Below are 26551 nucleotides of genomic sequence, written 5' to 3'. Positions count from 1 at the left end.
GAATCCAAGCCATCCAAGACACATCTGTGGCCTACACCACAGCTTGCAGCAACATTGGATCCTTAACCCACTGAGCAAGGCCAGGGATCGAACCCACATCCTCATGGATACTAGTAGGGTTCATTTCTGCCAAGGCACAACGGGAACTCCTGAGCTTGCTATATTTTTAGTAATCTCCTTCCTAAGGAGAAAGGAAATGGCTGAGTCAAAGATAAATTCAGTTACCAGGAACTTGTAAGAAACATCTACCAGAAGTACACCCAAATTTACAATGTCAGGACATTTTTTTTCAGTATCAATTGAGGCTTGAGGCATTTATTTAAAAATATATTAATTTATTCATATAAACATTCACTTTACATTATTACATGGTAACATTCATCAAAAATTAAAGAGTTTTTAAGAATTTTTCAAAGTCCTGTACTGAGGCCTTGGCCATCTCTTCACAAAATATTTCATCAGGCATAGATACCAGTTTGTCCAAAGAGATGTAGTTAGGCTTTGCTGGATCATACTGTGCTCTTCCTAAATAGGCAAGAAACAAATGTCTTTCTTTGATTTTAAACAACCTTGTATTAAATACCTAGAAAAGAAAAAAAAAGTCGTTTAAAAAATATTGTGGGAATTCCCTGGTGGCTCAGTGGGTTAAGGGATCAAAATCCAAGCAGCAGCCTGGGTCGATGATGTGGCATGGGCTCAATCCATGCATGGCCCAGGAACTTCTACATGCAGTGGGCATGGCTAATAATAATAATGATAACATTTGCACTAAAAGATGAAAATGTTTATTATGTCTAAAACTATTAAAATGTTTATTTGGCCAAAAATTTAAACAGGCTGTGAAGCTTCCTATCTTTTTTTTTTTCTTTCCTTCTTTTTAAATTCCTGTTGCTCTCTGTGACTAGTATCAAAAGGAAATGAACCTGGACTTCAGGGGAGCCACTCACCCACTTCGGGAGTTAAAGCTCCCAAGGAGCAGAGTGAATATAGTTTACTGTAAAAAGGAATTAGAAGCAGGCTAAGTCCCAAAAACCAGCTGCAAGAAAGAAGGTATTACTGGGAGGTCAGGCCACTTGAAATAGAGTCCTAAGCTGGATAGACATCTGTGAGGCCCCCAGGCAAGGCCCAATGGACCACATTCAGTGTTAGGTCCCAGGTTCTTCTCTTGGCTCTATTTCAGATGCACTGGGGACACTCTACATGACACATAACCCCTGGGAGTCTTTCTTTATGTTCAAGTGGAAACAAAATATTAACAGGTCATTATGAAAAACAACTGTTGAAAACTAATGTACCTTAAGAATAGTGACCAAAAAAAGTATAGTGTGCTAACTCAACATGGGTTTGGCTTGCTTTGGGAACAAAACATCTTTTTCTCTCTCTGCAGAAACAAATTACATGCTGTTCTGCCTTCATTTTGGCAACTAAATTCCCATTATCCCATTATTACTGTTCAGAAGATGCAAGATGCTTTTAGCTGTATTTCTTTAGAATGTAGGACTCCTGGCTCACAAAATTACTATCCAACATACAGACAAGACCACAAATGACTCTGAAGCACCCAAACTATCATATATTTATTTATTTATTTATTGTCTTTTTTTGCTATTTCTTGGGCCGCTCCCGCAGCATATGGAGGTTCCCAGGCTAGGGGTCAAATTGGAGCTGCAGCCACTGGCTTTCGCCAGAGCCACAGCAACATGGGATCTGAGCTGAATCTGCAACCTACCACAGCTCACGGCAACGCCGGATCTTTAACCCACTGAGCAAGGCCAGGGATCGAACCCGCAACCTCATGGTTCCTAGTCAGATTCGTTAACCACTGCGCCACGACAGGAACTCCCCAAAGTATTATTTATTAATTTCCTAAATATAATTACACTTTGAAGCATTGATACAGCTTCTAACTAGATCATATTACTTTTCAGTGGTTCAAGGTGAATTTATTATCATAGACTTGTGTAATCTTTTTTTTCTTTTTTGGTCTTTTAGGGCCGCACCTGTGGCATATGGAGGTTCCCAGGCTAGGGGTCTAATCGGAGCTGTGGGTGGTGACCTACACCAGAGCCACAGCAACGCCAGATCCGAGCTGCGTCTGTGAACTACACTACAGTTCACAGCAACACCAGATCCCTGACCCACTGAGCGAGGCCAGGGATTGAACCCGCAACCTCATGGTTCCCAGTTGGATTCGTTTCCACTGCACCACGACGACGGGAACTCCGACTTGTGTCATCTTTCAAATCCTGAAGTCATAGCTCAGACTGAGACTCTCTCTTTTTTGTTGGCGTGCTTGTGCGGTTGACTACCAGGGGCTACCTTACAGTGTCGGAAGGGTTCCATCCTGTTAATGATCCACTGAATTCTCTGGGAGTAAAACAAAAACTCCTCACTTGAGAATTACCAATCTCCTCTCGCCCTAAACATGGTCTCCAGCTCTGGCTTCATAGAAACCCCCAGGGGAAAAGGAGAACCAAGGTTTCAGGGGATCCTGAATAGAGCCTCTTTCCTGAACTAGGGGTTTCCTCACTTGTATCACCCTCACTGCTTCCGTCATCCTTTACTTTCTGTGGTTGCTGCTTTGAAATGACTCAATCATAGTTATGAAGTTATCAGTTTCCCTGTTTTCTTTTTTCCTTTTTAAAATTATTTATTTTATGACTCAATGAATTTATTACATGTTTAGTTGTACAATGATCATCACAACCCAATTTTATAGGATTTCCATCCCACAACCCCAGCGCATCCCCCCACCCCCTCCCCATTTTTAACTAACCATAAAAATATGTACCAAGCAGATCTGTTATCTACATGAGAAAACTGTTTCACCCCATGAAGTTTTTACAGCACCAGCCAAGAATTTAAAGTCTACATCAGTTCCCTTGCAGCCTTGCTGTTAGTTAATGTGTTTTTCCATTAATGAGGGTTTTTTGTTTTGTTTTGTTTTGTTTTTTTTAAGCAATACTACCCAGACTCCTGCAAGTCTGAGAGTTCTCTCAACATGGAAGCCATACTTTCACAACTGGGCTTCCCAAAAGCTAGGATTTGGGCTGCCTGAAATCTGTTCTTAGGGTGTTCCTTGGTGGCCTAGCAGGTTAAGGATCTGGTGTTGTCTCTGCTGTAGTGTCGCATGCCTCGGATGTGGCTGAAAAAAAAGAAGCCGTGTTTCTTTGCCATCTTTACATTAAGAATACATGCAGAAATGGAGCAGCAGGATCACCTTAATGAAATTCGACCTTTCATTTATCCAGTGAATACTCACTGAGTGTCTATTCACACGCCAAACGGGAAAGAAGGATGACTTTTATGAGATTCAGTTATTCATTTGTTCGACAAATATCTATCCAGTGCCTACTAATTGGCCCGGTATAGTTCCAGGCTCTGGGAATTCAGCAGTGTATAAATCAAACAAGATTTCTGCTTTCAGAGCTCACATCCTTGTGAACAAGCAGATAATGCCATTCACCAGGTAACGAACAGTAAAGTCTGATTACCATAGAAGATATAATTATGGTTTTGCCAAGACGGCTCACTGGAAATGTTTTATGCTTTGGCAAGAGATCATTATAATACGGCTTGTTGGTTAATGGATTTAGAGTGTGAATAAAAAAGTACATTTAGAATTGAAAGGACCTTTAAGAGAAGTGATTTATTTCAATTTTTTTGGCCATACCTATGGCATATGGATGTTCCTGGGGGTCCAGTCGGAGCTGCAGCTGAGGCCTATGCCACAGCTTGTGGCAATGCCAGATCACTAACCCAATAAGCAAGGCCAGGGATCAAATCTGTCTTCAGGAGTTCCCATGGCGTAGGCAGGCAGCTGTAGCTCCAATTCGACCCCTAGCCTGGAGCTTCCATATGCCTCACCTACAGCCCTAAAAACAGACAAACAAAAAAAAAAAAAACAAACCCACATCCTCATGAACACTATGTTGGATTCTTAACCACCCACTGAGCCACAATGGGGACTCTCTATTTCAAAATGAAATGGAGAAAAGCACAAGAGAGAACATGCTGGAGTCCAACAGGCAGAACGAGGACTAGGGACAAACTACAGGAAAGAGATTCATCACTTATTTCTCCTCCAGAGAGATACATGTGTGCCCTAGGAGTGGCAGACTTTTTTTTTTTTGTCTTTTTGCCATTTCTAGGGCCGCTCCCGTAGCACATGGAGGTTCTCCCGTAGCACATGGAGGCTAGGGGTCTAATTGGAGCTGTTGCTGCCGGCCTACACCAGAGCCACAGCAACGTGGGATCTGAGCCGAATCTGCAACCTATACCACAGCTCACGGCAAAGCTGGATTCTTAACCCAATGAGCAAGGCCAGGGATAGAACCTGCAACCTCATCATTCTTAGTTGGATTCGTTAACCACTGAGCCATGACGGGAACTCCAGAAGTGGTAGACTTTTAAAGGGATGCCTCTACTACATTTCTAGATGTGTTCTTGATTAAAAAAAAAAAAAAAAAGGCAAAAAGAAATACGACCTTAATGCAACTCTCACAACTGTAATGCCTTTGGTCTGATTCCTTCACAAATAGCAAGGGATCCTCACAGGCAGAGAGCACTGTGCACAGAGAGCATGGCAACGATGCTCCTGCAGAACAGGGAGCAGGGTGCTTCTTACCTGGGGGAACCTGACAATGACGTGGTGGGGAATTCGCATCACATTGTGCACGTAGTCGAAAGTCTCAGTAAGTTTCCTTTTATTTGCAGTTAACATCTTGGGGATTTTGGTGACCATATGTTGGATTTCATTATGTTTAAAACCTAGTTCAAGCCGATAAACCTAAAAGAAAGAGCTGCTATGAATCACAAATAGAAACAGTTATTTTGGGAGTTCCTATCATGGCTCAGCAGAATCAATCTGACTGGCATCCATGAGGATGCGGGTTTGATCCTTGGCCTCACTCAGTGGGTTAAGGATCTGTCATTGCAGGGAGCTGTGGTGTAGGTTGCAGACGCGGCTCGGATCTCGCGTTGCTGTGGCTCTGGTGTAGGCCGGTGGCTGTAGCTCCGACTCGACCCCTAGCCTGGGAACTTCCATATGCTGCATATTCGGTACTACAAAGCAAAAACAATCCCAAAAAACAAAGGAATGATAAAAAAAAAAAACCCAAACCCAACCAAATGCATGCATCCATAGAGTCCTATGCTCCCCCACCAGTCCACTGCTTCTCTCACTCTGCAGGTGATCCCCCCACTGCATTGTAAGCTTAACAGCAGGACTGTCTCCCCAGCACACAGCATGGGCAGGTGCTCGATAAAGGTGCGCTGCGTATGAAACACTCCAAGCACCTCAGAAAATAGGCTTTGTATAATAATTTTGAATACTACTCCAGCTCAGTATGCTAAGAAGTCATCTGGCTCTCTACTGCTCTCTTGGAGGGAGGACAATAAGGAGTATCTGTCTGATGCTTTCTATGCTAAAACTAGAGCTGCCAACTTGCACAGGTTCCAGGAGAGCAATGTACCACTGGCTACTATTTTCTTTGAAGAGGCCTTTAGAGGAGTTCCCTTGTGGTGTAGCAGGTTAAGGATCTGGTGTTGTTAAAGCTCTGGTGGGGTTCAATCCCTGGCCCAGGAACTTGTGTATGTCTCAGGTGTGGCCAAAAAAAAAAAAAAAAAAAAAAGAAGGCTTTGGTTCCAGGATCCATAGCTTATCTTCTACTTAGGTGATAAAGACACAGACCCACATATTGGGCAAAGGAAGCAGTTTCCAGGTAACACCCAGATACCTAACCTGCTACTCTTAGGGTTATGGGTGTCAATGTCTCTAAGGCATCTTACTCATGCTCAATATATGAAAATATTATAAACTAAAATAAATGGCTTGCTAGATATTTATTGTATCATTACTTGTGTCCACTTTTAATTTTGTTACTTTTATTTTTTAGCTTTTTAAGGCCACACCCATGGCATATGGAAGTTCCCAGGCTAGGGGTCGAATCGGAGCTACAGCTGCCAGCTTATGCCACAGCCGCAGCAACACGGGATCCAGGCCGAGTCTTGGACCTACACCACAGTTCAGCGCAACGCCAGATCAGATCCTTAACCCACTGAGCCAGGCCAGGGATGGAACCTGCATCCTCATGTGTACTAGTCGGATTCATTACCACTGAGCCACCACAGGAACTCCCTTCTCCATCTTTTTAGAAATAACTTCTTTTACAACCTAGTTTTCTTTAAGGTGATGGGAGTAAATCTATCATCTTCAAGGGGCTTAAGCACCTTAAAGAAGCTGATTTCTCAAAAACTTACAGTCATCCTACCTTCATATTCTCTTTCACAGGCTCCAGACTTCCGGTTAGTAGTCTTGGGAGACGAATTATCAGATCTCTAGTCTGTAGTTATAAAACAATCTATTATTAGTATATATGCATATTCAACTAGTTTGGAAAAAAAACAAGACATTACTAGGAATAGAAAACTAAAATTTAAAATATGACCCAGTAGAGAAATGCTAAGGAGCCTAGAAATATGTAAATGTAATATTGTTGGAGGAAAATAAAGGAAACAATTTGATGTAATTATTATAAAATTATACAGCTATATGATTAACCTAGCAAGAGAGTTCATTCCAGTACAGAAAATACCAGGCATTTATAGAATTCATACGACTCAGGCATTTGTTCCAAACATGAGATTTAACAGTTACTAAATGTAGCTGACAGGGAAACATACACAATCTCCCCTTTTCTTTACCTTCTTCACACTAAGTTCAAGTTCTTTTTGAAAAAATCCCAATCTGTTGTCCAATCTTTCCACGGAAAAACTCAGCAAAAATGGTGCATTTCTGACCATCTGTGCAATATCTGCCTTACTGAAATTTTTTGACTGTAGATAAGCAACCCTAGAGAAACAAAATACATGTACATAAGTATTTAGTGTGTCATGCTGTTTTCCAAAGTAGCAACTGTTTTTTGTTTTGTTTTGTTTTTGCTTTTTAGGGCCACACCTGTGGCATAGGAAAGTTCCCAGGCTAGGGGTCCAATCGGAGCTACAGCTGCCAGCCTATGCCACAGCCACAGCAACCCACGATCCCAGCTGCATCTGTGACCTACACCACAGCTCACGGCAACACCAGATCCTTAACTCAATGATTGAAGCTGGGGATTGAACCCACATCCTCATGGATACTAGTCAGATTCATTACTGCTGAGCCACAATGGGAACTCCCAACAGTTTTTAAAGATCCCACCACCTCTCCCCAAAACAAAACAAGCATCCACCCAACCGTATGATGGTTTCCATTTATATTTTGAAACAAAAAATATTTCTGAAATTCACTAACACACTCCCTTTTCAATTAATCTGCCTTATTGGTTGATAGAAAAAAAATAGCTTCTGTTTAACTTTGTTTTGTTTTGTTTTTTACTAAGAAAACACAGAAATTAAGAGGAGATTCAGAACTCTTTTTACAAAGAAAGACCATCAAACACGGCTAAGATTGAAAAGAGGAATTTTTTTTTTCCTTTTTCAGGGCCTCACCTGAGGAATATGTAAGTTCTCAGGCTAGGGTTAAAACTGCAGCTGCAGCTCCCGGCCTACATCACAGCCACAGCAATGCCAGATCCAAGCTGATCTGGTGTTGCCGTGAGCTGTGGTGTAGTTGCAGTGGTGGCTCAGATTCCTCTTTTTTTTTTTTCTTTTTGCCTATTCTAGTGCCGCTTCCGTGGCATATGGAGGTTCCCAGGCTAGGGGTCCAATTGGAGCTGTAGCCACCGGCCTACACCAGAGCCACAGCAACGCGGGATCCGAGCCACGTCTGCAACCTACACCACAGCTCACGGCAACGCCGGATTGTTAACCCACTGAGCAAGGGCAGGGATTGAACCCGCAACCTCATGGTTCCTAGTCGGATTCGTTAACCACTGCGCCACGATGGGAACTCCGGATTTGTTTTGTTTTGTTTTTCCCTGCTTTATAAGGCTGCATCCCCGGCACATGGAAGTTCACAGGCTAGGGGTCGAATAGGAGCTACAGCTGCTGGCCTACGCCATGGCCACAGCAAAGCAGGATCCGAGTTGAGTCTGCAACTTATGCCACAGCTCACAGCAATGCCAGATACTTAGCCCACTGAGCAAGGCTAAGAATCAAACCCTCATCCTAATGGATACTAGTTGGGTTTGTTACCATTGAGCCACAATGGGAACTCCCACAGATGAGGTGGACTTGAATCCCAGCTCTGCCACCTATACTTGCCCGATAATCTGGGGCAAATTATTTAAACTCTCAGTGCCTCTCCTGGAAGATGAAAATACTGATAATAATGTAAGGTAGGTAGCCTGTAAAATGATTCCCAGTCATCTCCACCTCCTGGTATGGACTCTTCCTTGGACTATGTCTTGAGCAACAGGGCAGGTTGGTTTTGAAATGTGGAGAGAATTAGCGTTCCAGGCGGTCAGGAGGAGTAGAGCTAAACATGTCAGACTGAGTCTCCTGGACTCATTCTCCCCTGCATGGTAACAGCCTGTCTATGTTACACTAGACTGCAAGTCACAGGAAGGGAGGGTGTGTCTATCTCCTGTGGTTTGGGTCTAGCTAAGTGCCTTGCATACATAATAAGGCTCAAATTATTCAATGTAAGAAATTCAGTTTTTTGTTCTGTTTTGACCTAGGAGAAGCTCAGAGGCAGCCCAGTGGAGACTGCTGCAGTATTTTTCGTCATGTGAAACAATGGGGACCTGAGACAGAGTATTCAAAGTGAAGACTAAGAGAAATGCATTGGCTGATTTGAGAGAGAGAAAAATAGTACCAACAGGCTGTGGAAAGCTATGGAAAGCTATTAGATGTGGATGGAAGGGAAAGCCAAAGTTAATACCAGTATTTCTTTCTTTTCTTTTCTTTTTTTTTTTTTTTTTTTTGTCCTTTTGCCTTTTCTAGGGCAGCTTCCTGTGGCATATGGAGGTTCCTAGGCTAGGGGTCCAATCGGAGCTGTAGCCACTGGCCTACGCCAGAGCCACAGCAACATGGGATCCGAGCCGCGTCTGCAACCTACACCACAGCTCACGGCAACACCGGATCCTTAACCCACTGAGTGAGGCCAGGGATTGAACCTGCAACCTCATGGTTCCTAGTTGGATTTGTTAACCACTGCGCCACGACATAGGAACTTCAATACCAGTATTTCTGATGTGGGCAATGGGGTGAAGGATGCTCTCATTCAGGGAATCTGGGAAGACCTGATTTAGGTGAGAGGTGGGGGCGATGGTACGTCCAAGACGTGAATTTGGGACACAGGGACTTTGTCTTCCTCTCCACTGCCCTGCAGGGTTCCTACCTCACACACCGATGCTCTCTCACTCTATCAGTTCTCACAGAGTCAATACATTCTTTGAATGCTGAGTGAAGTCCAAAGAGGTTTACGGAAGTGCTATTTAAGAAGGAAAAACCAAAATAACCCACAGAAATGGTTAAGCAAATTATATAACAATTTGCCAAAGAAGGTCAAATGTCTACCATCAAAAATTGGCCAGAAAGAACAACAGCGAAGGTCAGGCTTGCACAACTTTAAGTGTACTCTAGTATCATCTACACATTTACTAATGAATTAAAAAAAAAAAAAAACTAGTGAAACTAGAACACACCTTCACACCATGCACAAAAATAAACTCAAGGTGGCTTAAAGACCTAAACATAAGACAAGGCGCTATTAAACTCCTAGAAGAGAATACAGGCAAAACATTCTCTGATATTAACTGTACAAATGTTTTAAGTCTCCCAAGGCAACAGAAATAAAACAAAAATACACCAATGAGAGCTAAATACATAAGCTTTTACATAGCAAAGGAAACCACAAAAAAAAAAAGAAAGAAAGAAAAAACAATCTATGGAATGGGAGAACATAGTTGCAAACGATGCAAGCAACAAGGGCTTAATCTCCAAAATATACAAACAACTCATAAAATTCAACAGCAAAATAAAACAAAACAAACAAAAAACCCAAAGAAGACACAGGGATGGCCAATAGGCACATGAAAAAATGCTTAACATCCCTAATTATTAGAGAAATGAAAATCAAAACTACAGTAAGGTAGCACCTCACACTGGTCAGAATGGCCATCATTTATAAATCTACAAATAATGAATGGTGGAGAGGGTATGGAGAAAAGGGAACCCTCCTACACTGTTGGTGAGGAGGTAAATTGGTACAACCACTGTGGAAGAGTATGGAGGTTCCTCAGAAAACTAAATATAGAACTACCATATGATCTAGCAATTTCACTTCTGGGCATATATCAGGACAAAACTTTCATTTAAAAAGATACATGTATCCCTATGTTCACTGCCACACTATTCACAATAGGCAAGACATGGAAACAACCTAAATGTCCATTGATAGATGAATGGATTAAGAAGATATGGTACATATACACAGTGGAATACTACTCAGCCATAAAAAGTGCCATATGCAGTAACATGGATGAAACTGGAGATTTTCACACCTAAGTGAAGTTAGGTCAGAAAGAGAAAGACAAATATCATGATATCACTTATTATGTGGAAACTAAAATATATATAACACAGATGAATCTGCCTACAGAACAGAAACTGACTCACAGACATGGAGAGCAGACTTGCAGTTGCCAAGGGGGAGGGAGAGGGAGTGGGATGGACTAGGAGTTTGGGGTTAATAGATACAAACTATTACATTTAGAATGGATAAGCAATGTGTGTGTGTGTGTGTGTGTGTGTGTGTGTGTGTGTGTGTGTGTGTGTGTGTGTGTGTGTGTGTGTGTGTGTGTATGACTGGGTCACTTTGCTGTACAGCAGAAATTGAGAGAACATTGTAAATCAACTATAATAAAAAAATTAAAAAAACCCCACTTCATTTGTTTCCAAAGAGAAACAGTTAAGTATTGACTTAGCAGTAAATTGAAAACACAGAAATAATAATGGGTACTTGAGTTCCCGTTGTGGCACAGTGGTTAACAAATCCGACTAGGAACCATGAGGTTTCGGGTTCGATCCCTGGCCTTGCTCGGTGGGTTAAGGATCTGGCACTGCCGTGAGCTGTGATGTAGGTTGCAGACGTGGCTTGGATCCTGCGTTGCTGTGGCTCTGGCGTAGGCAGGCGGCTACAGCTCCAATTCAACCCCTAGCCTGGGAACCTCCATATGCCACAGGAAGCAGCCCTAGAAAAGGCAAAAGGACAAAAAACAAACAAACAAAAAACCCAAAAAACAAACAAACAAACAAAAAACAAAAAGAAATGGGTACTTGAAAAAAGAACTGATTTAGATACTTAATTTTTTCCATTATAGATGGTTTAGTGTTCTGTCAAATTTCTACTGTACAGCAAGGTGACCCAGTCACACATACATGTATATATTCTTTTTTTTTCTCACATTATCATGCTCCATCATAAGTGATGATTTAGATACTTAGTTTTGATCAAAGAAAGTCTATAACAAAAAAATAATATTCACAGTTTGTTATGTCAGTAGATCCTTGTGCCATTGAGATTTTAAAAATAACTTGCATATATATTTCCTTCATAACCACTTCTTGAGTTTCATGAAAATCATTCTAGAGGCTGTACCTGGTCTTAAGATTTTCAAGGTCTTCAGAAAAAATAGCATAGTTTTTAGTCAGGAATGTTCCCAGTTGGTTATCCTCCATACCCAAATCTTTAAGAAACAGGAGTATTTGCTTAATGTCTTTTTCAAAATCCAGCCGCAGGAGGAGGTTCGCTGCATCTGGATGTTTTTCTATCTTGGACAAGTCCACCCCTATAATAAAATACAAACACTGTTTCAAGATAACTGCTTGGCTGAGTCATTAAACTTCACATATAGAAACACAAGGAGTTCCTGCTGCGGCACAGTGGAAACAATCCAACCAGTATACATGAGGATGCAGGTTCGAGCCCTGGCCTTACTCAGTGGGTCAGGGATCCGGTGTTGCCATGAGCTGAGGTATAGGTTGCAGACGTGGCTCAGATCCTGCGTTGCTGTGGCTGTGGCTGTGGCTGGCAGCTGTAGCTCCGTTTCAACCCCTAGCCAGGGAACTGGGAACTTCCACATGCCATGGACACGGCCCTAAAAAGCCAAAAAAAAGAAAAAGAAAAGAAACGCAAGATATTACTAATGGAGATCAACAACCTATCCAAAGGAGACCTGAGACAGGCCAAAAGAACCTTCCGAGTATTTTAAAGTAATAAAAATAAATATAAAAATGTACTATTTATTTCAAAGCCAGGTGTAAAGGAGAAGAGTGCATCTGGGGCTAAATTTCCACTCAACACAAAATCACTACAGCACATTGACCTCGGATTATCATCTTTTTCTACAGTTTCTTAAATGCTGTTGGCAGGATGTTTGTGAGCCCCTCAGGATCTCCACAGTAACTGCTCACCTGGTCAGTCTACAGGGTAACAGTCCCTGTGAATAACTTGTTACTTCCTTTGAAGTTTCTAATTTCTTTAGTTACAGCATTCTTTGACTTATGATCCCCTCTTTGGAGGAATAAAGGTGACTCTAGGTCTTATTTATTGGACTGTCCAGAATTTTAGCATAAAGATAAACACCTTGAAGAAGAAATGTCTCTGTGGAACAGGTGCAACACATCCAGCCCTCAAGTACACCACAAAGCAGAAAGTATACCACCTTCACATATGCCTATAATCTTAAGTAATCTAAGTAAATGTGACAAGGGACAGGAGAAAAAGGGTTAGAAGGGGGAGAAAGCAAGTTGTCACTTTTCTTTGGTTACGGATATACACAAATATCCACATTACTTAGGCAGGGACTCTAGTAACCTTTGATTCAAAATTCTCATTAAAACTGAGTGTTTTATTCTCTTGTTTTTTTTCCCCCTTTTATCTGATTTTAAAATTTGTTTGTTTGTTTGTTGTTTTAGGGCCACACCTGTGGCATATGGAAGTTCCCAGGTTACAGGTCAAATGGGAGCTATAGGCACCAGCCTGTGCCACAGCCATAGCAGTGCCAGATTTGAACCGTGTCTTTGACCTACACCACAGCTCATCACAATGCCAGATCTTTAACCCACTAAGCGAGGCCAGGGATGGAACCTGCGTCCTCATGGATGCTAGTCAGATTTGTTTCCACTGAGCCATAACAGGAACTCCTGATTTTCAAAAATTAAACATGAATAGGAAAGGCCTAGTCCTTATCTTTAAGAATAAACATGTGGCATGGCAGTAAGGATCTCGTGTTGTCTCTGCAGCGGCTTGGGTCCCTGGCCAGGAAACTTCTACATGCTGCGGGTGCTTCCCTGCCCCGACCCCTGAAAAACACTCAAAGATGATGTAAAGCTTTCTTTTCTTTATGTTTTTGTAAATTTTATGGCTGCACCTGCAGCATATGTAAGTTCCCAGGCCAAGGATCAAATCCAAGAAGTAGTGCGACCTACACTGTAGCTACTGTGATGACAGATCCTTTAAACTGGGCCAGTGTGCCAGGCCCAGCTTTGAACCCACACCTCTGCAGCAACCTGAGCCACTGCAGTCACTGTAGTCTGGCTGTGCCACAGTGGGAACTCCTTAAATTCTGTATTTTTAAAAATATTTCTCCTAGTTAAAAAAAAAAAAAACTCTCAAATTGATTTCTAGATGCAACTTTACAGTCTTAGATATAAAAGCAATGAAATAAAAATACCTTTTTAAATGGTGTTTGCAACCAGAAAAATAAATTATAATTCCATGTATTATTAGATCCAGATATAATTCCAAAGCCAAATTTGATAGTAAACAGGTACTGATATAAGATGATCATGAACAGAAAAAAAGGTTATACAAACACACATACACAAAGAATGAAGACCAGAAAGATCCAGGATGAACTATAATAATGACATTTCAAATCAGTGTGGGAAAAGATGGACTACTCATTAATATATAATGGGATTTCTAGTTATATACTTGAAAACTAATTCAGAATTCCTTCTATATCTGATACAAAAATTAATTTCAGATAAAAAATCTAAATGGGTACTAATGCCAAAGCCACTAGAAGAAAACAAAGAATTATAAAAATATTAGGAAGATGGACAACATGAAGATATGAGACCCATTCTATGGCTTTCTGTAATATTTGCTTAGAAAAAGGTGGGGAGGAAGCCGCTCAACAAATTGGTGATGGTGGACCTTTAAAAAGCAGACCTGGAAATGCAGAGAAGGTAAGAGTTCTTTCTCTGGTAACAGTTGCATTTTCAACAACTAGATAGAATTCTTTTGTAATTTAAAATAATACTTAAAGAAAAATAAATGATTTTTGATTTGGAGGGATGGATAAATAAGACAGAAACTAGTTCCAAAAATCTGTGATAAATGTGGGAAGGGATGCTTTAAAAATAACACAAAGGGTTCAGACTTCAAATTTAACTCAATATTACAGCTGACATGTGCTGAAGTGCCTTGCTCAGCATGAGCTGTCACACCCCGACTGGGCCGAAACAGAATTCCTGAAAAGCTGCTTCTTAACAGCTATAGGAGAGCAGAATCTCACCGGGAGAGCACACTGCTGTCAGCACAAATCACTTGGGCTTACTCACGATTTCATTAACTTGAAAAAATAGTCACTGAACACCTCCTATGGACCAGGCACTTCTGGGGATATAAAAAAATGAATAATACATGATTCCAACTTCTAGGTGACCGCAGCCTAAGTTGGCTCGATGCCATCGGTTCACTAACTACAATTACCAGTGTGTTCACTTATGGTTACACATATTTAGTGTATCAAGCAGGGTCTGGCAGGCAACAGAAGTTGCCCCAGAAAGTTCAACTGAAAAGAACCTTAATGAAGGGCCTCTGTACCTCGGTGTGACAGAGTCAAGGGAACGAACAAGGGCACCCCTGGCGCTAAAGAGACAAGGAGGAAAGTGTATAACGGAACCCAGGGGGAGCTGGAAGCTATTTAAGAAAGGGCTGCTCAGTAGGAGCTGTTGTCATGGAGCGAGGCAGTTACATGACCCAGGGCAGGGAGGAACAGGGAAAAATACTCCCACCTGCCCTTCTCTCCTGCAAGTGCTTCCCACTGCGGAAGCTGCCCAGCTGGCAAAGAAGCCTGAGCGCAGACGCTAGCCTCCTGGGATACAGAACAAGCAGAGAAAGGCAGAAAACAGGTCTGAGAAGCAGAGAAGAAGCGGGTCACCCGAGTCCCCAAAAACACTGCTTGACAATGCAATCAGGGCTCCTCTAAGGTTCTGTGGTTTAAGTTCCTGCCAAGATGTGTTGCTGAAAAGTATCAGCATACAGTGAAAGGAAGGGCTGAGACACATTTCCAAGTATATTTCTAAGTACATTATCAACTATTTAAAGGTAGGGAAACACACGGGTCTAATGTTTATTGTGCACTACAACTGTCAGAGCTGGGGAAGTTGTTCCAAAGGGAAGGTGACTGGCCTTCCTGCTTGCAGCAGATGTCATCTTTTCTCTCTCCTTTGAACACACAGAAATCTTTATTTCTATATATATGTATTTTGCTTTTTAGGGCCGCACCTGAGGTATATAGAAGTTTCCAGGCTAGGGGACTAATTGGAGCTATAGCTGCTGGCCTACGCCGCAGCCACAGCAATGCCAGATCTGAGCCGCTCACCAGAGCTCACGGCAACGCCAGATCTTTAACCCCCTAAGCGAGGCCAGGGATTGAATCCACAGCCTCATGGTTCTAATCAGATTTGTTTCCACTGCGCCACGACGGGAACTCCTATTTCTATTTCTTACGTAGGATTTATCACTTTACCTTTCATTTTTGGATTTGTTATTCTTCTATATGTGTATTTCGATGCTTCTGAAGACCTGAAGCTTCTTGAGAACAAAAGCCATTCCCTATACATTTGAGTAACGTGTACAAGGACAGATGAGTAAACAATTCTAACAATGCTATTAGCGTTGGGACTGAATTAACCAGGGCATGATGCAAAGAGCCCAGAGGAGGGTCAGAGAAGACATTTGGAAAGTTACTTGAACTCAAGTTCTCCAGCTGTCAGACCTGGTCAACAGAAAGGAGGGAAGTGGCAAGCAAGTGAAGCAGAAAGGGTAAGCAAGGGCCAGACTGGGAAGAGCTTTGAAGGGTTTCAAGCGGCTCACTGACACAGGCAGATGTGCATCACAGAAAGAGCACTAATGTTAGAGAGATTACCAGGGCAATACTGCCGAAAAGAAGACGATCAAGTTAGAAAGCTCTAACTTTTCACTAAAAACTGAGGACTTAAACTAAGGCAGTGACTAGGAAATGAGAGAAACAGATGGATTTGAGACAACCCCTTACCTGACTTGTTCCTCTCAGTCCCCCAGTGGAGGTTCATTATCTGGGAAAATCAAATAAAAAAGCGCCAGATGCAGAGAGGATGGAAAAAGCAGAAAGCTGCAATAGGGAGGTCCCATTGTGGCTCAGAAGAAACGAATCTGACTAGGAACCACGAGGTGGTGGGTTCAATCCCTGGCCTCGCTCAGTGGGTTAAGGATCTGGCGTTGTTTGAGCTGTGGTATAGGTCGCAGACACGGCTTGGATCTGGGGTTGCTGTGGCTGTGGCGTAGGCTGGCAGCTGCCGTTCCTATTAGACCCCTAGCCTGGGAACCTCCATACGCCACAGGTGTGGCCCTCAAAAGACAAAAAAAACAAATATATATATATATATATAAAAGCTGCAATAATGTGCTAGACTAAAAATAAGAGGACTAATAAAAGTTTGCGGTGAGATCTCCTGGCTGCCTCCAACCATCCAGATCTAGGTGCATCCTACCAGTCAACAAGCTAAGAGAGTCACGGAGCAGGCCTAGAAAGAAACCTTCTAAACCAGGAGGATAGTGGGTTCCAGAAGGCAGGTCAGGGTAGTAGGGAAATAGACTACATCATCCGATAGCTTTGACTATAGGAAAACTGTTCTGAGAGACCACAGGAAAGCATGGGAAATTTTACAGAAGACTAATCGAATGGAAAACAAAACAATTAGGAACTCCAGGAAAACAAAAGGCTGTACAGGAAGGAAAGCAATCACAGCACACTTTCGAGAGAAGAGTGAGCAATATTTAGAATTATAATGAAATCAGTGACTAATAAGTTATCTAAAAATTATTAATTTAGCCTATTGGGAGAATTGAAATGAATTAAGGGGGAAAGTATATATAAGAGATTAACTGATGTCTAAAACTGATGAACCAAGCATTATATACAGCATTATACACAATTATATGCACATTTACAGGTTAAATGCAAACAGAAAGAGCTATAAAATTAGATACTCTGGGGAACAGGATGCAAGGTCAGGAAAGATGAAGCTGGGAGTAGGGTTTTTCACTAGAAACCTTTCACACTATTTGACGTCTATGCATAATGTATAAATACTTTGATAAAGATTTAAAATGTTAATTTTAAAAGGCAAAAAAAAAAAAAGTGTAGGTTACTCAACTTACCTAGAAGCACTAACTTCTGCAGAGTCTCCGAATGATCCACGTAGTCTCGAAGTGTGAATGAAGAAGGGGGCAGTGGAGGGTCTGCAATAATCCGAATAGCCTCCTCCTCGGAAACCGGCTGCAATGGAGACAGTGCGGGCAAGTCGTCCAGTCCTTTGAAGCCAGGATGTGGAAGAGGAGAAGCAAGTTAGCTCTCTAGTGTGTACTTGTAAAGCTCCTTCTTCAAAGATAGCGTCTTGCCTAGTTTGCTTCTTTTTAAATCTTGGTATCGTTTCTGATTTAAACATCTAAGAATTCTGTATATTTTCTACCTTCTAAGAGGTAAGGTTAAGATTCTTTAGAGACATCAGCCACTGTTCCTCTGAGATTAGAAATTTGTTGGTGAAGTCCTCTACAGAATCCTTGCCTTTCCTTCATTTGGAATCAACAGATATGAATGCTGAAGACCAATGGACCTCCCAGGACATTCTGAGAAAGACTCTGAGTCTACAATAGCTTGTTAACTTGGCCAAAAGTACACCTTCTACCTGAATTGCATGGGTTAACCTTCATTTTGATCCAATCCTTTTTCCTCCAAGTTAATCTCAAATATGTCTATATGAAGACTCCTATGATTCTGGTTCTGTCACCCATAATCCTTTGCTAAGGATGCGACCCTCTCTAGTACACCCTTGATTCTGAGGTTTTGTTTTTAAGTCAAAAACAGTATAAAAGATGCTGGGAACTATAACCTACCTTAGGCTAAGGAATCAGGGTTTTTTGTTCTTTTTTCTCTTTCATCATTTCTCACAGCCAGCCTCCCTCCCTGTCCTCACCCCTCAGCTTGCTTTCTTCATATTCTTTTTTTTTTCTTTTCTATTTTTAGGGCTGCACCCGCAGCATATGGAAGTTCCCAGGCCAGGGATCAAATCTGAGCTAAAGCTCCGGCCTGCGTCACAGCCATAGTAACGCAGGATCTGGGCCTGGGCTACGACCTACACCACAGGTCACAATAACAACGGATCCCCAACCCATTAAACGAGGCCAGGGATCAAATCCGCATCCTCATGGATACTAGTCAGATTCATTTTCAGTGAGCCACAACAGGAACTCCTCTTTCATATTGTACTTAACCTAATAATACCTCGTTTGAGGTGAAATATTTCTTGCACAGGAATATTCCTAGAATAGGAAGCACATGAGAGTGAAGGCTGATGAAAAAATAATAACACGAGGGAACTTTGTGGGGTGTTCTATTTTTCTTTTTGTTCTATTTATTGATTGTGGTGGCTGTTACACTAAACGCATCATCAAAATTTATACAACTGTATACCTAAAAGGATGACTTTAACTTGGGTAAAATCATACCCTAATTAGCATGTAGAATAGGGAAATGAGATCCTAATAAACCTGGTTACCACCAGAAAAAAGTTTAAAGAATCTAAAAAAATAATTTAGAAAGCAGATGCTATTCATATACCTATAAAATAACCTTGTACATCTTAACCTATAAACTTCTTAGTAAAATAGAGGCATAAGAGAAGCAAATTGGGGTATTCCCACAGTGGCTCAGCAGAAACGACTCTGACTAGTATCCACGAGGGTGCAGGTTCAATTCCTGGCCTCAAACAGTGGGTTAAGGATCTGGCATTGCTGTGAGCTATGGTGTAGGTCGCAGACTCGGCTCAGATCCCTCACTGCTGTGGCTGTGGCTGTGGCCAGCGGCTACAGCTCTGACTCCACCCTTGGTCTGGGAACCTCCATGTGCCTCGGGTGTAGCCCTAAAAAGACAAAAAAAAAAAAAAAAAAAAAAAAAAAAAAAAAAAAGAAGCAAATTGGATGCAACTAGAGATCCTCATAGTAAGAGAAGTCAGAAAGAGAAAGACAAATACTACATGATATCACTTATATCTGGAAGCTAAAATATAGCACAGATGAATCTATGTATAGAACAGAACTGACTCAGACATAGAGAGCAGACGCGTGCTTGCCAGAGGAGGGGGAGGGAGGGGGATGGACTGGGAGTTTGGGGTTTGTATATGAAAACTATTACATTTAGAATGGATAAGCAGGAGTTCCCGTCGTGGCTCTGTGGTTAACGAATCCGACTAGGAACCATGAGGTTGCGGGTTCGATCCCTGCCCTTGCTCAGTGGGTTAACGATCCGGCGTTGCCGTGAGCTGTGGTGTAGGTCGCAGACATGGCTCGGATCCTGCGTTGCTGTGGCTCTGGCGTAGGCTGGTGGCTATAGCTCTGTCTAGACCCCTAGCCTGGGAACCTCCATATGCCGCGGGAGCGGCCCAAGAAAGGGCAAAAAGACAAAAAAAAACAAAACAAAAACAAAAACAAAAAAACAACAACATATATATATGTAAAACAGGGAGCTTGTTCAAACTACCAGAGTGGAATAAAGGCGAATTAACTGAAAGTTCAGATAATTCAGATTACCTTCTAGAGACAGTTCAGAATCAATGTTGGGTGTCTTTTGTGTCTTTGGTGACTCCTCATTCACGGAAGGAAGCAGAGTGCTCTGGGCAGAATTAATCTCTTGCCTACTTGAGTTGGTAGACTGGGAACTATTCCATAAGGAGGAAGTCCTGTAAGTCTTAAAACCCCACTGGAGAAAGCAATTGTCAGAGGACAGCTGAGGCTGAGCAACACAGCCATGCAACAGCGTTCTCCCTGGTCTCTGAAAACGTGCTCTGAGTTGTGCAGCAGTAATGAAGCCACTCAGCTTGAGCCATCTGGGTATCTGTTGGGCTGACAGGGCCATTTTTCTTAAAGTAGCCTGCAAAAGAAATGTAAAACCATCAAAAAAGAGAACGGTGTTCAACCAACAAGAAGATGAAGTGGAAATTATTTTTTCTAATTCAAAGTTGTTTAAAGCAGTCAGATGTTTTCAGGCACAGGAAAAGTCAAACAAGACAGTTTCAGTTACAAACCAAAAGACAGGAACTTCTGGGAATTCCCTTCACGCCTAAGTGGTAAAAACCCAACTAGTATTCATGAGGACTTGGTTTGATCCCTGGCCTCACTCAGTGGGTTAAGATCCGGCCTTGCTGTGGCTGTGGTGTACGCCAGCAGCTGTAGCTCTGATTCGACTCCTAGCATGGGAACTTCCAAATGCTGCAGGTGCAGCCCTAAAAAGACAACAACGACAACAACAAAAACAAAAACCAAAAACCCAAAAGACAGGAACTTCTGAACTGGGAAAAATAAAGATATGCTTTACAATTTAAATATGAAAAGTAAAATCAATGGTGTAAGAAAAATATTTAAAACAAAAATCTCTAAATGTTCAAATTACAGTTGAACCTGTTAACTTAATAAAGAAAATAAGATGCTGTAATTAAATGCTCTTGAAATTTGGTTTGAAGGACATTTAAGCAGATTGTTGATCAAAATAACAATGAAATATTCAAATGCATTTTATGTATACATTAGTCACAAAATAAAAACTGGAAGATTCTTAAATGAATCATCAAAATATGATTATTGCTATATAGAAGGCTGTTTCTTGCTTCATCCTCAGTGTTGAGCACTATTATTACATAATCACTTTTATAATATTATTAAATTATTACTTTCTTATAGACAAAGCTTTTCCTCAAAAGGGAATTAGACAAAACCAGTTTTGCCAATTCTGTCTGACTTAAGGAAAAAAGAAAAAGCCTTCAAAAAAATAAAACAGGGTCGGCATTTCCATTGTGGCTCAGTGGTTAATGAACCCAACTAGTATCCAAGAGGATGAGGGTTTGATCCCTGGCCTTGCTCAGTGGGTTAAGGATCCAGCATTGCTGTGAACTGTGGTGTAGGTCAGACAAGGCTGGGATCCAGTGTTGGCAACTATAGCTCCTATTCCACCCCTAGTATGGGAACCTCTACATGCCTGGGATGCAACCCTAAAAAGACCAAAAAAAAAAAAGAGTTCAAAACTAATGAGCAAAATGGACAGAAATATATAAGCAACCAGTAATGAATGTTTATATTTTTTGACTGAAAAAGCAGTTATTTCTAAGAAGACTTTTTTATCAGGAAAAGCTGCCACTACATTAAAGTCCAGAAATATGAAGGACTTTTATATTTAGCCAGCTTAAAGGGTGAATCTGATGCACATTATTTTATATTAAATAAGATAATCCATAGTTCCTGTCTTGGCTCAGTGGTAACAAATCTGACTAGAATCCGTGAGGATGCGCCTCTGATCCTCCAAGGTTCAACGTTGCCATGAGCTGTTGTGTAGGTTGCAGACACAGCTCGGATCCTGAGTTGCTGTGGCTGTGGTGTAGGCCGGCAGCTGTAGCTCTAATTTGACCCCTAGCCTGGGAACTTCCATATGCTGCAAGTGCTGCCCTAAAAAGCAAAAAAAAAAAAAAGGGGGAAAATGCTCAGTATTAGCTATCATCATTTTTTCATTCTTATTCTTTTTTTTTTTGGCGGCGTGGGGGGGCTATGCCTGTGGCAAGTGGAAATTCCTGGGCCACTTCAGTGACAACGCTGAATCCCTAATGTGCTGAGCCACAAGGCAACTCCCATCATCGCTGATTACACAACCAAACATAAATGAATTCTGAATTAACTGTTGCATACAATTTTTGGTTTCTCTGCATACTGAAATTCAGCTTGTCATGCTCTGAATTAAATCAGATAAATACTGGAGAGTCTAACCTCCTCTGGGAGACTGGCAGTTTAGGGAAGCCTCCTAAAAGGGATTTACAAAAGTGAAATATGTTATTCCAAAATGATTTTAGAAAGGAAAAAATATTCACAATAGCCTTGTGGGATAGGTGATTTTTGTTAAAATTTTGCTAAGAAATGAGCCTCCAGATCTGTCATGATTTCCCTCAAACCTACAACATTCACTCTCTGCACAGCAATGTCTTAAGGGCATTAAGTTGGAAGCCAGCAGACTTCAGTTATGCTACCTTAAGACCATCTTTCTCATGCTGGAGCAGCACAATGATCGGCCTATGATGGGGGATTCAATAACCATTCCTTAAATGACAAATTTTAAAAGGTTATAGGTACAATAAAATGATTCTTAGGTTCCAAAATATCTTGTCTTCTAAGTTTCAGTTTGTCTAAGCAATTTGTCCTACTTCAATGCAAACTTTTCTTTTGGTCTTTTTAGGGCCATAGCCGTGGCATATAGGTTCCCAGGCTAGGGGTCGAATCAGAGACAGAGACGGGTCTTGGCCACAGCCACAGCCACACCAGATCCTTAACCCACTGAGCTAGGCCAGAGATTGAAACTGTGTCCTCTTGGATACTATCGGGGTTTGTTAACCGCTGAGCCAGGACCAGAACTCCCAAAGAAAACTCTTGAAATCCCAAATTCACTCCAAGAGCCAGGCTCAAAACTCCTCCCACATTAGACAGATCCGCTTTTGAATTCTACCCATATTTATTAAAAGATTTTTATGCAAACATCTCATGTTTATCCTTCTGTTTTTATTTGCAAGTGCACTGTCTTCTCCACATCATTCCATTGAAGTGTATACTTCTTAACAACTGATTAATTGTTCCTTCACTAGAGCCGGGCTGAGTTTCATCTCTGGATCCACCCTCCCAGTGACTATTCACCTGCTACCCCTGAGCCTTGCACTGCTCCAAAGTTTTGGGGACAGAAATCAATCAATAGCAACTATGGTTAATTCATTTGCCTACACAGTATTCAAAATCTGGGAAGGCATTTGCGCAGGTGTATAAAAGCCCTACATCGTGATTACAGTCTTCCAACACTTTTCCATCAGGGCGGTTAAAATAAAAAGCCTTACGTAATACTGAAGTCCATTAAAAACAATACACTAGTTTTCAACTGTGTGCTTTAGTATTTCGTTAGGAGGAGGAACTGGCACTTAAATATGCTTCGACACGGGTTCAAGATTTCGAACTCTGTAAGGTTACTAAATGAAATCAGGAGATGAAAAGTGGGTGGGAGAATGGCTTCGTAACAAGAGGCCCCTCATCTATTGCTCGACGCCCTCCCTAGGCCATTTTAACTAGTCTGTTTTAGTTCCCCAACCGAACTTCCGGAGGAAACCCGTTGACAGGCTGGGCCTTCTTCCGCGTCCTCCGCCAAGCGCTCTAATAATCAGGCATGGTTGCGTTTTTGTCTCATCAGCCTAGAAAACAAAACAAAATTATTCACCCTCAATTGGGCTGGTTAAGGCCTAGAGGCCATGAGGCCCGGGGGCGCGGCCTAGACACAGATGGGGTCAGACCCGAACCCCGGCCAAGAGCGCGCCCTTCGCGCTCTGGCGGCTCCCGCTTTACCTGTGCCGAGGCCTATGCCTCGTGGTCTCTCTCGCGGTGGCCACCAGACTGGCCCCCGGACTGGCCCAGCCGCGCCTTTGCCCGGCACAGCAGCTTGCCCGCTTGTCTGCCTGCCAGCCGGCGCCGCGGCGCTCCCTCGCCCACGTGGGCTGCGGCCCACGTGGGCGAGACCATCTGGGAGGTTGCGCCGGGGGGGAAGCGGGCGGCATGCCGGGGACAGAGCCGGCAGAGGCCGCAGTTTTCCTTCTCTTGCGAGCCGTCTACCTTAAGCCTCTGCTGCTAGTAATCTAAAGCCAACATGAGTCCCTAGAGATGCCCCTTCCGGAACGCCAGCCGGGTCACTGCGAGAGGCCCCCCCCGGCCCGAGGCCGCGTTGGCGGCGCCGGGACCCCGCCCTCCCGCGCCTGTCCTTCCCTCGGCTCCCAGCCTTTGCTCCGCGCCAGACCCGGCCCTGCCGTCCGCCTGCCCGCCCGCTGCGGCTCGTCATCTCCGGGGTCCCAGCCTCCACGGGCCGGGGCCGCCGCCGCCGCCGCAGGACGGGGAGGCGGGCCATGGCGTCCTGCGTGGGGAGTCGGACCCTGAGCAAAGATGATGTGAACTACAAGATGCATTTCCGGATGATCAACGAGCAGCAAGTGGAGGACATCACCATTGACTTCTTCTACCGGCCGCACACTATCACTCTGCTCAGCTTCACCATCGTCAGCCTCATGTACTTTGCCTTCACCAGGTGAGGTGGGCCGTGCTGCGCTGGAGGCGCGCCCTTGGGCAAAGGGAAGGGGCGGGTGGAAGGCGGTGGCGGGGAGCTTGGCCGGGTTAGGAAGCCGGGTGACTGCTCCACGCGTGAGCTTGCAGCGCCCCCCTGCCCACTCAGCTCTTCCGCCTGCCGGTATCTCACCTAGCACACCCAGCTTTCTCCCCTGTGGCTCCTCTGGACTGGCGTTCGTCCCTACGCTCCAACCCCACTCCCACTCACCCTCCACCACTACCTCTCTCAGTACCACCTTTCCCCATACAGCGACTCGTGGGTCACCCAGCACGATCCCCGCCCCCTCCCGTTCTAGTGCTCTCAGCATCGCTCCCTACACACATCACGACACCAGCCCCCTCCTCTCCAGCCTCCGTCCCTGCCTAGCACACTTCATGAATCATCTGGTATGCAGCACTTCAGCACATACCACTACACACTGAAAACACCTCAGTCCACGGGTACAGCATCTTCCACGCATCACATACAGGCGGAGCACACAGCCTAGACCCCTTCCCGCGGAATTTCTCCGACATTCAGCACTACCGCTGCGCATACAAAACGCACACTTGTGGTGTACTCCAGTATACATTGCACACAAATCATCTAGCATCACCCTTCCCCCAGCCTCAAACACGACCGTCTATACCACAAACAAACTGCCTCTGTGGGCACACATACCACAGCGGACATTCCAGCACTGCCACACAGACAATAAACCCACCACACATCACACATGCTCTGTTCCATCATCCCCTAATATACTGCTGAAATGAGACATTGTCCGGCAAGTGTAGTGTGCCAGGTGCATCGTATATGCTGTGTAAGTGTTAAGTAAAACACACAAACCTCACACACAACTCTCTTATCCCCCTGAAAACACACACACACTTTTAACATATACCTATGCATAGGAGCTACCCCATCCAACTCTTGAGGGCATCCAACTCTTGACGCTAACCCATTATAACTCTATCTCGCTGAACACATGGTCCCTCAACCATACGCCAGGGAACTGATACTTGCCTAAATGACAGGCACACCATGGGTCCTCCTTGTAAGGATTTATATTTTCTGAATGAACCTCTTTAAAGAAAGGAAATGCGTGCCTACCACGCCACTGTGGCTTAAAAGACCAACCCAGAGTAGTTTGGGAGCCAGAGTGTTGGTCTCAAGACTATTTGTGTGACCTTGCTTAAGTTATTTAACCTTTCTCTGAGCCTCAGGATCCACCTCTGTAAAATGGGGATACTTACCTCATACGGTGTTAGGAGAATGAAGTGAATACGCGTGACTGTACTTAGCAGAGTACCTGGTGCATGATGCACAATTAGCATTAGTTACTTCTCTCCCAGTGTGTTTATCCAGCAATCCATGGTTCTTGGTCCAGATCCACAGAAACTGCGGGGGTATATTTGGTGGCGCCAGCATTAGGGAACTTCCTGGTATTTAGTGGGTAGGGGTTAACGATGCTACGTGTTTACAATGCAAGGGACGGCATTGTACAGCAAAGAATGGTCCCCTACACACAAGAACATGTGTGCACATACACGCTTGTATATGCACAAGTGCTAGTGGTGTCTCCCTTGAGAATCAAGTGCTCTTTTTCAACCAAATAATTTCCTCTTACATATCCTTGTTCCTTACCTCCATAATCCATTTGGTTCACGGTATTTTGTAAGTGTTTATCTATTTGCATGAGTCTCCCTAAGGCCATAAAACATATGTAACAATTACCCTTAATGATTAACAGATCCAGTACTAATATTGTAAAATCTTCTGCTTATGCTCTGCAGTGGCATGAGACCAGACCTTCCCACAGTATCCAACCAAGCACGTATTTCTAGCTTTGGTGAGAAATCACTCTTGTCTCTAGTTATGATTATCTTCAAATCCTTCATCATGTGATCTGGTTTTAATACCTAATAGCTGTGTGGCTACTTAATTTTGCTAAGCCTCTGTTTCCTTATCTGTACCTAAAATAAAAATATCTGGTAATACCTCCTAGGATTGTCCATCATAAGGGTTCAGTTCACTTTTTAAAAATAATCTATATTTAGCTCTGTGCATGACAGATAGTAAGTGCTCGGTAAACATTAGCTATTATCATCATTACATCATTTCATTGTTTGCTAATGCCTTCTAAATTATATTTGTCATTGAGT

General features: G+C 43.0%; 2 protein-coding genes across 7 annotated transcripts in view; one reads left to right on the top strand and one right to left on the bottom strand.

Annotated features, from left to right (window-relative positions):
* Nucleotides 319-23787, bottom strand: MTERF3 (mitochondrial transcription termination factor 3). 4 transcript variants are annotated; one of them, XM_005662952.3, is made up of 10 exons: nt 23639-23787; nt 23388-23487; nt 19811-20150; nt 17384-17536; nt 11546-11735; nt 9284-9376; nt 6706-6853; nt 6273-6344; nt 4628-4789; nt 319-583 (listed from the first exon to the last, which is right to left on the bottom strand). In XM_005662952.3, the coding sequence occupies exons 3-10, from the start codon at nt 20133-20135 to the stop codon at nt 389-391; spliced, it is 1338 nt and encodes a 445-aa protein (XP_005663009.1). In that variant the 5' UTR covers nt 20136-20150; nt 23388-23487; nt 23639-23787; the 3' UTR covers nt 319-388. The 4 variants fall into 4 exon arrangements, with proteins under 4 accessions (XP_005663009.1, XP_020944735.1, XP_001929306.1 ...); XM_021089076.1 differs by having other exon boundaries at nt 19811-23487; XM_001929271.7 differs by lacking the exon at nt 9284-9376 and having other exon boundaries at nt 23639-23786.
* PTDSS1 (phosphatidylserine synthase 1) overlaps nt 23834-26551 on the top strand; it is a 78224-nt gene continuing 75506 nt past the window's right edge. Inside the window, exon 1 of one of the 3 annotated variants that reach the window (XM_021089073.1) lies at nt 23834-24368. In XM_021089073.1, the coding sequence (XP_020944732.1) occupies nt 24190-24368 (179 nt within the window). In that variant the 5' untranslated portion in view covers nt 23834-24189. The remainder of the gene's footprint in view (nt 24369-26551) is intronic. The other 2 variants (XM_021089074.1, XM_021089075.1) reach the window with 2 other exon arrangements.

This window comes from Sus scrofa, chromosome 4 (assembly GCF_000003025.6).
Source record: "Sus scrofa isolate TJ Tabasco breed Duroc chromosome 4, Sscrofa11.1, whole genome shotgun sequence".
NCBI classification, from domain to species: Eukaryota; Metazoa; Chordata; class Mammalia; order Artiodactyla; family Suidae; genus Sus; species Sus scrofa.
Note: the sequence above shows the minus strand (reverse complement) of the source record. Positions and strands in the feature narration are given on the sequence as shown.